General features: G+C 36.3%; 1 protein-coding gene across 2 annotated transcripts in view; it reads left to right on the forward strand.

Annotated features, from left to right (window-relative positions):
* Nucleotides 1–9,885, forward strand: part of NUP35 (nucleoporin 35kDa) — a 35,635-nt gene that overhangs the window by 17,756 nt on the left and 7,994 nt on the right. The window contains exon 1 of one of the 2 annotated variants that reach the window (XM_012651161.1): nt 2,887–2,917. The exons of the other annotated variant lie outside the window; for it this stretch is intronic. Coding sequence (XP_012506615.1) covers nt 2,911–2,917 — 7 coding nt within the window. The 5' untranslated portion in view covers nt 2,887–2,910. Of the gene's footprint in view, nt 1–2,886; nt 2,918–9,885 lie in introns of those variants that run through there. 2 annotated transcript variants of the gene reach the window in all.

The raw sequence follows: 9,885 nt of genomic DNA on the forward strand, positions 1-9,885 counted from the left end.
CATAATGTTAAGTAATATATTTTATGTTTTAGAGGCTCTTAGTTGACTGAAAAGCATATATTTTCTTATTGTCATCAAGTGGAAAAGCACAGGATTAAAGTTGATGATATATCCTTTTGTTGACTTATTTTTTTCCCTAACATAGTAACTTCTGTTAGGTTTTATAATTGTAGAAATCATATATGAAAATACAAAAACAGTGATAGGAAAAATATACCTATCATGATTTGGCCACTGGGAGACACTGCTGCTTCTACTTTGAATTTGAATAATTTACATATAGAAAGTCTTAATGGGGCATAAGTGCAAATATTTTTGAAAAGATGTGATGGACATGGGGAAACTATCATGCACGGCCAGTAATAAGAGATAGAAAAAGAGAATTGACAAGAAAATTGAGGGGAAAACCTAGACTTTTCACTTAGAGCAATTTTTTTTTTTAGCTTCTATATTTAGTGTTAAGTGAAGGTTATACCAAATTTGGTATAATTTGTAAATTTTAGCTGAGATTGGCAACATTTATAAAGAGATGTCATGGGATAATGGCATGAGTGCTATTTTATGCTTAGGGATTTTTTTTTTTCCCCCCTCTTTGGAGAGAATTTAGAATTTAGGTTTTTTGTGTTCAGTAAGGAGGGTTTCTTTTTGTTATTTTGTTTTTAATTCTGTAACTAATGTTAAGGTGTCTTGTAGAATCTAATTTCTGGTGCAGGAAAGCCTTGATCATAAGACAAAGGACATCTGGATAGAAGAATATCAGAAACTCTTTCAACCATAGTAAATTATTGCCCCTGGTAAAGAACACTGAATATGTTTGCTCTATCTTTCTTCATCCTCATCCTTCAATTTTCTGCTGCTGCTGTTTAAAATTTCCTCTGATTTTTATCCTCCTTTTTATTTTTTAATTTTTTCTTGAAGTTCTTTCACTTATAATATCAGCTCTCTTACCAAATAGTAAGCCACTTATTAATGAACTAGAATCCTTATTTGTGTTAGCATATCGTTAACAGGTTAAGTGTGATACTAAGTGATATGCTGTAGCACCGTGGTCCCCAACCCCTGGGCCTCTGACTGGTACAGGTCTGTGGCCTATTAGGAACTGGGCTGCACAGCAGGAGGTGAATGGCGGGCAACTAAGGGAAGCTTCATCTGTATTTACAGCCACTCCCCATTGCTCGCATCACTGCCTGAGCTCTGCCTCCTATTATTAGATCAGCCGCGGCATTAGATTCTCATAGGAACCTGAACTCTACTGTAAACTGCATACAGGGGATCTACGTTGCGTGCTCCTTATGAGAATCCAGTGCTTAATGATCTGAGCTGGTGCTAAGGCAGTGATGCTAGCACTGGGGAGTGGCTGCAGATACAAATTATCATTAACAGGTTAACAATGTAACAATAATAGAAATAAAGTGTGCAATAAATGTAATGTGCTTGAATCATCCCCAAACCATTCTCCCCCTGCACACTGCTCCACCCCATCCCCCGCCCACTCTCCGTGGAAAAATTGTCTTCCAGGAAACCGGTCCCTGGTGCCAAAAAGTTGGGGATTGGTGCTGTAGCACATTCGGGCTGCTTTTGTTGATACGAGGACCTCAGAGTTCTGATAGTATTCCCAGAAGGGCAGAAAAAGGACTCTTTTTCTGATCTGGGTTAGCTTCTCCTTATATGAGCTCCTATTAAAGCTCTCTGTGCTTGGCTCTTAATCTTTTTCCATTACTGAAGTATGAACTTCTTCAGGAGAGAAATTTTTTTCTATATATTCAGTGTTTACCCGTTATAGAGCTGGGTCCAAAGGGCCTTAGTAAATATTTTTTGACTGAATATGTTGATGGATGTAAGTTGTAGTACTGAGTTGACTGGTGGCCCCCAGAACAATATGTACACATTCAAATCCCTGGAACCTGTGACTGGTCTTATGTGGCCTCCAAAATATGATTAAGTTAAGGATCTTCAGAGGAGGCTCTCAAAAAGGTAGAGTTAAGGAGGTGGGGTGGGGGGGGTTGTGATTCTGGATTACCTGGATGGTCCATAAATCCAATTACAAGTGTCCTTATAAGAAAGAAATTTGACACAGAAGAGGAGGAGAAACATACAGAAGAGAAGTGATGTGGTTAGAGGTGGAGAAACAGCAGGAGTGGGGAAACTGCACCCTCACGGCCACATGTAGCCTTCCAGATCCCCAAGTGTAGCCCCTTGACTGAATCCAAACTTCACAGAACAAATGCTTTATTAAAAGGATATGTTCTGTGAAGTTTGGATTCAGTCAAAGGCTACACTCAAGGATCTAGAAGGCCACAGGTTCTGTCGTTGCTGAGCATACAAGCAGTCACCAGAAGGTGGAGGAGGCAAGCAGTAGGTTCTTCCCTGGAGTCTTCAGCATGCGTCTGGACTTGCCAACAATTTGATCTTGGACTTCTGGCCTCCAGAACTGTGAGAGAATGAATTTCTGTTTTAAGCCATCCAGGTTGTGGTAATTTGTTACAGCAGCCACAGGAAATGAATGTACGTATATAGTATTTTAAGGCAATGACATCCCAACATCACTATCTACTACCAAGTAAGAGGATTGAAATATTTGTATACAATTTGGCAGGGCATGATTTTTCTTTAATAACACTGAATAAACACTAACCTAATTCTAGATGTATTAGTTGCTTATTGCTGCTGAACTATATTATCACAAATTAGTGACTTAAAACAACTCAGATTTATGATGTTACAGTTGTGGAGGTCAGAATTCTGAAATCGGTCTCAATGTGCTAAAATACAGGCTTTGGCAGAGCTGCATTCCTTCTGGAGACTCTAGGGGAAAATCTTTCATTTTTTTTCTCCCCCTTTTCCAGCTTCTTGTGGCTGCCCATATTCTTTGGCTGGGCTTATGGCTCCCTACCATCTTCAGAGTCAGCAATGGCAGGTGATTCTTTCTTACATCGCTCTTTTCCCTCTTCCTTCCCATTTAAAGACCCTCGTAATTATATTGGGCCCATATGGATAATCTGGGATAAACCTATTTTTAATTAGTTGTCAAACGTTTATTTAATCTCATGTCAAACTAGCCATGGTATCACTGAGGAGTCTCCAGTTATGGAGGGGGTAATATTTTATGTTTTAGTGAAAATAGTTTTAAAAAATCAAATAGCACTTAAATACTTATAATGAAATGCAGCAGCTTAGCTTTATTACGAACTAACTAGTCCAGATCCTAGAGCCATTCTTTTTGAAGTTTACTTCCACATATCTAAATGAGATGCTGTATTAGTTTCCTGTTGCCACTGTAACAAATTACAACAAATTTAGTGGCTTAAAACAACTTAAATTTTATTCTCTTACAGTTCTGGAAGTCAGGAGTCCAAAATCAATTTCACTGGGCTAAAGTCAGGGTGTTGGTAGGATTGGTTCCTTCTGGAGGCTCTAGATAAAACGTTTTCTTATTTTTTTCAGCTTCTAGCTTTATTCTTGTTCATGTCTCCTTCCTCCATCTTTAAAGCATATCATTCCAATCTCTGCTTCCATCATCATTATCACCTCTCTGAGGTAAAATCTCCCTTTGTCTCCCTCTTGTAAGGTTACTTGTGGTTACATTTAGGGCCCACCTGAATAATGCTGGATAATCTTCCCATCTCAAGATCCATAATCATATCTGTGAGGTCCCTTTTACCACATAAGGTAGCGTTCACAGGTTTCAGGGATTAGGACGTGGTCATCTTGGAGGGCTGTTGTTTAGCCAACTACATATGATTATATTGCTAATTCTTGATTTTCAGTTTTCAATTTTGCTATTTAAGGTAATTAAAGGTATTCTATCTTATTTTCCCCCAACATTATCAGAATATAATTATATCTAACTTTGTTCTTTTTGTCAGTGTTTATATTATTATGACTATGTAGAAACTATTCAGTGCTGAACCAATTAGTATACTTTATCCTTTTGGTAAAACTCTTGATTTTCCAGTAGTTGATAATTCTTATTTTTTTCTCTTAGTCTAAATCTAATTTTCTATGTGCCATTTGTTCCCTTTATTTTAACCAAACATTCTGTTGCTATGATAGATATCTTTTTGAGAATGCTCAGTTTCAAACACATTTTTTTTGTTTTAAATTGAGAACTTCTCTCTCTTAGCCTCTCTCGTGACTGTTTCCTGTTTTAGCATGGTGTACAACTACCATCCTGGGATTTGCCGTAACGAGTTTCTGGTGTTGAGCTCTTTTTCCTAGATAGCATGTCTTCCTCTTTCTTTATGTCCTAATTTCGGTGAAGAATATATTTCAGTAGCTTTCTAAGAAAGTTTGCATGGGCAGTGAAATTAAGACCTCGTGTCAGAAATGCGTAATTCTGTCTTCACACTTAATTTATAGTTTGGCTGGGTATGGTATTTTAGGTTGGAATTTTAGAGGCATCATTCCATTGTTCCAGTGTTCTATGGAAGTTATTTGTGGTGGTGATTCCTGAGTATGTTCCCTGTTCTGGAAAAATTTATGATCTCTCTGTGGTTGGTATTCTCAATTTCTTAAACGTGCCTTGATGTGGGACTTCTTCATTTGTTTTCCTAGGGAATTGATGAATTCTTTCAATCAAGATGCTTATATCCTTCAGTTCCGGGAAACTTCCCTGTATTATGTTTGATAATTGCTTTCTCTGCTTTTTCTGTTCCCTCTTTCTGGAATTCCTTCTGTTTGTGTGTTATATCACTACAGAGATTTCTAATTTTCTACTTTTTCTCCCTTTTACATGATCATTCGAATCTCTGTTCTGCTTTTCGAGAGACTTCCTCAATCAATAATTTTTAAATTTTTTCTGTCATTTTAATTTCCAAGAAATTTTTTTATGAGTAGCTCTTTGATGTACTTAGAAACATAGCATTCTGTTCTTTCAGGGGTAAAAAGTCTTAGCAGTGAGGTTAATAGTGGTCGTCTTCTGTTCTTACTGTCTGGTCCCTTCTAGTTCTTATTTTGTTTGGCTTTTTTTCCATCTGTTTTATGATGGTGGAGGCATATTTGTTGAATGAAACATTAAATAGCTATTTGGAATCTGTGTATGCAGGGGTTTGACATTGGCAGGAGGGTGGAATTGTTGGAGAGAAGCTGTTTTGTCTCTTACTGGGCTTCATTGTAAGGATTTCGGACAGTAAGCTGTCTGTTGGGAGAATCTAATTTCAGCATGTGTAGGTTTTTGTTTTGTTTTTAATTTTCCCAATGAAGAATCCTTTAATTCTTAGCCTTAATGCCTAAGCTGCTGTTCTGAATATAGACCAGCGGGGGGCGGGGGGACCCCTTTTCAGTATGCCAGTTTTCACTTAATCTCCTTGCAGTTGTTCTCTACTGGGACTGGACTCCTTCAGTCTTGAGCTGTTCAGGTTTCTTTCTTCAGAGACAAAATCCTCAGTCTTGGGGTTGGAGGGGGAGAGTGACAATTATCTGGCTGCCTAGGATGAAGAGGGGCCTGGCATCTAAGCCCCACATACTTTAGTTTTCCTTGATTCAGCTAGGAGCCTTTCACAGTACCAATGGTCTCCAAAACCTGAGATTTTCTAGAATGATTGTCATTAGGTGTCTGAGAGGGATTCAGTTCACCATGCTCAATTGGACGTTGTATCCATTGTTCAATATGCTTTTCCGGTACAATGAGTGTGCCGAACCACAAAGTCTGATTAAACAGTCCCTGTAAGATTGGCATTTCTTCAGACCCCAGCTGCAAGTTTGGGGGTCCCCAGGGCCACCATCACTTCAGACCAGCTGGCTATAAATTTGGGGGTTCCCAAGACTACTGTAGTGTTTGGCAATTTACTAGAAGACTCAGAGAACTCGCTAAAAGTACTTTTCATGTGTATTAAAAAAGTACTTTTTAAGTATATTTATAGTTACAGTTTTAGTACAGCAAAAAGATACAAATTAGAGCCAGCCAAAGGAAGAGGCACATAGGGTGAAGTCTTGCAGGTTTCCAAATCTGAATCTTTCCTTCCGTTGTCCTTAGGGGCATGTGTTATCCTCCCAATGCGGATGTATGGCAGTCCATACGGAGTATTACCAATTAGGGAAGCTCACTGGAGCTTCCACGTTAGAGTTTTTATTGGAGTTTGATGATGTAGGCATGATTGAAGTCTTTGATCAAGTGGTTGAACACAATCTCCAGTCCTCTTCCTCCTCCCAGAGGTGGGATGATATGTGACTAAAACCTCCAACCCTTTTATTACATGGTTGGTCTTTCTGGAGTGACCAGCCTCCACCATGAGTCACCTTGTTAGCATAAACTATCAGGTGCAGTCTCTAGGGGCCCACCATGAATAACAAAGACACTCATATTGCTGGGGAAATTCTCAGAGTTGAGAGGTTAGCTCATGGGAACTGGATGAAGGCCAGACCTCTCATTGAGCAGAGACCAAGTTCTTTATCACATAATTGTGCTACTTTGTTTCATGATAAGAAGGTAACATAACACTACCAGGAGCCTCTTTTGTCCAAGTTTTTTTTGCCATGTATCTGTTTAAAATTTACTACTCCTTTTTATCTCATTTTCATTTAGGTTAGTAGTCTGTTTTGAAATAATTGAATGTATTCTTTAATTGAAGACATTTTCATAAAGGGTAATAAGGTCTTTTGACCTCTACTTGAATCTGATCTTATGAAGAATGTTTGAATAGTGATTTACCAAGGGAGACACATTATAGTCCAATTTGTTGTGGTTTGATAGGCATACTTTATTTTCATCTTATAAAGCATAGCATGTAGGTACCAGAAGGCTGATTGAAAGGAAGTAAAATCAGTGGAGCAATTAAACATTAACTAGGTGGGGGGCAATTATGCTAAAGTTATGTAAATAGTTTTAGATTATGTATAAGTAATTATATTTTACAGAGTAGTTGACAGGGCAAAAATTAGATTGCTTATTCGTTTGAGACTTAATTTTCACTTGTTTTATTTTTAAAGGTCATAATGGCTGTCTCAATTTGAGCCTTCATTTAATTTCTTGCTTGAAGGTTATTACATGATGTATCATAACTAAATTGTACCTTCTTAATGGTAACATACAACATAGAAAATTTGAATTGGCTTCAGATTTTATACTAAAATGCTTTTTACTGTCTTTGGTTTGTTAACGGCATGTCTTTGTAGTAAGAACTAAATTTATTTAAGGGTATCTTTTGTATAAATGTGTGCTTCTGCTTACTTCCTAAAGGGGTAGTTGATTAGTTGATAAGCAGATTTTTAAAAACACAGCAGTTGTCAAAGTGGGATGGTCACTTTAAATCAGATTTATTTTGGAAATATGTTGAATAGGTTGAGTATCCCTTATCAGAAATGCTTGGGACCAGAAGAGTTTGGGACTTTGGACTTTTTTGGATTTTGGAATATTCACATTATGCTTGTTGTACATTGAAAATCTCAAATCTGAGATGCTCCAATAGCATTTCTTTGAGTGTTATCTTGGTGCTTAAAAAGTTAATAGATTTTGGAGTGTTTCGGATTTTGGATTTTCAGATTTGAAATGCCCAGCCTGTACCTATTAAATGCATCTGTGGTGATGAAGAAAAAAAAGAACTGTTAAAATGTATCATAGGATATATGTAGTTTAACATTCCTTTAAATTATTTACTTTGTATTTTCGTTTATTTTTTTTATTAGCTTAAACTCAATTTTAAAAGTCGGATAATTCCACAAGGCTGAGCCATGTATTAAACTGGGATTCCATTCTCTTTTATATACTTTGTTTTCTCTAGCATTAATAATTGTTGCATACCTTCACTTTCTTGATTACTTTTATAAAAATATTTGAATATTGGTTTTCCAAACTTTTTGGCTGTTAAATTGTTTTTTAGCCTGGTACTTGACTACTGTTTGAACATAAACATATAGGCACTCTTGAGCATCTTTTGTTTTTTTCTAGTAGGGTCTAGGATAGTGTTCTGAATTAAATAGCTTCTTTAATAAGCCTAATAGATCTGAGGTGATCTGAAACATATTTTACCTGAAGGAAAGTTTGTATTAATTGGTTAAATTAGACTAGTTCTGGTTTGAACGTTTGAGTTCAAAGAAGTTTAGAGACTTATCTAGCATACTCAAAGAATTGAGATTTTTGAAATTCTTAGGTGATCATATTTTTCTCTTAAGTTAGAATCATGTTGTTGCATTGTAGTTTTTACTTGATAACTTTAACTTTTGATCGTGTCCCAGGGTATTGTTTTGTTTTAATATTGTTTGGAGGCAAGAGATGGATGGACATCATTCTTAGAAGTCTTTCAGAGTCGACTCTATGAATGTATTTGTGCTGTTGATACAAAAGAATAATTGTACCAAATGCATAATTGATGTTGAAATTTTATTAGAACAGTTAACTTTTGTGAGTTCTTGTCTACTATCATTTGATTCGTGGAATAACGGATAAGTCTTACATTATAGGTTCATTACAGATACAATTAAAGGAAAGTAACATTTATTGAACCTTTTAAACATGCTCTCTTGATCTTCAACTGCCTAGATAAGTATTTTATATACACGTGTGCCTTGTGTTCTTCATGTGTAAATGGAGATGGTGTTTCTATTTTATAGAATTTGTTATTAGGGTAAATACGAATACATGTAAAGCATCTGAAATAGCTCCTTGTGTATAGCGTAAGTACTCAGTACATGCTGTGATCATCATCATTAATATTTTATTTTAATTATTCTATTGTAATATTTGAGAAATGAAGCTCAATTTATTTGGAAAAAAGCTCAGGCTTTTTTTTTTTTTTTAATTTGACCTTTTGAGTATAAAATCTTAAGACTAATTTGATTCTTCAGTCCGTCTTTGTGATTGGTTAATAGTACATCACCGTGGCCATTGAATATAGCTTGTCTGTTAAGAGAATGTCTTTTTGTATGGCTCTAAGGAAATCAGTCTATATTCATGAATAGGAAATTAAAACTCGGTAACCCTTTTTGCGTCTCAGTTTGGATTTGAATAGTGGCTTGTTTATTCATTTCCTAATAGGTCTCATTCCTGTAAATTTTTTTGTTAGGCATTTGTAAGACATATAGCTACCTGACACAAGATCAACTGTCAATGGGAAAGAACCCAAACTCTGTAAAATAATTTAAAGAGGTTTATTCTGAACCAGATATGTGTGACTGTGTCCTGGAGAGCCACGCCCAAGAAACCTTGAGCAAGTGGTCCTGCTGCGTGTTTTGGTTACAGTTTGGTTTCATATTAATATATTTTAGGGAGATGGGAATCACACATAAAGTCATGAATCAATATATGGAAAGCATACATTGGTTTGGCCCGAAAAGGCAGGACATCTTGAAGTGGGACATTACAGGTTATAGGTGGATTTAAAGATTCTTTGATTTGTAATTGGTGAAGGAAATGAAGCTTTGTTTAAAGGCTTGGCATGTTTTAAGTTAAGGAAGTCTGTTAATCAGAGACAAGCCACTGCCACTGGACATTGATGACGTGTAGGTATGGTTTAACCTTTGTCTTATATGACCTTAGGCTTGTTAATGATTTTGTATCTTATTGTTCCAAGAAATAACCCCAAAAAAGACAGGGCATAATTAGGTGTGTCTGACCTCCCTTCTCATGGCCAGCAATTCAGCTTTAAGGTTTTTTTATTTTGAGGAGTCCCCTTGGCCAAGAGGGAGTCAATTCTGTTGGTTGGGAGGCTTAAGCTTTTATTTCAGTTTATACAGCATCACCACAATATGTGTTTTATAAGGATAAAATGTGGTCAATTAGTGTAGAAAATTTTGAGTTGTATTTATAAAAATTTCCTTATTGAATAACCTCTAAATTTTTAACAAACTAATGTACATTCTAAATATCTTATCATGATGAAGTAGTATATAGCTTTTTATAAACCTTCTATCACAGTAGCTTTTATTTTTCTCCTATAGACAATCTTTATT

Source organism: Propithecus coquereli, unplaced genomic scaffold, assembly GCF_000956105.1.
Source record: "Propithecus coquereli isolate 6110/MARCELLA unplaced genomic scaffold, Pcoq_1.0 Scaffold35, whole genome shotgun sequence".
Classification (NCBI taxonomy): Eukaryota; Metazoa; Chordata; class Mammalia; order Primates; family Indriidae; genus Propithecus; species Propithecus coquereli.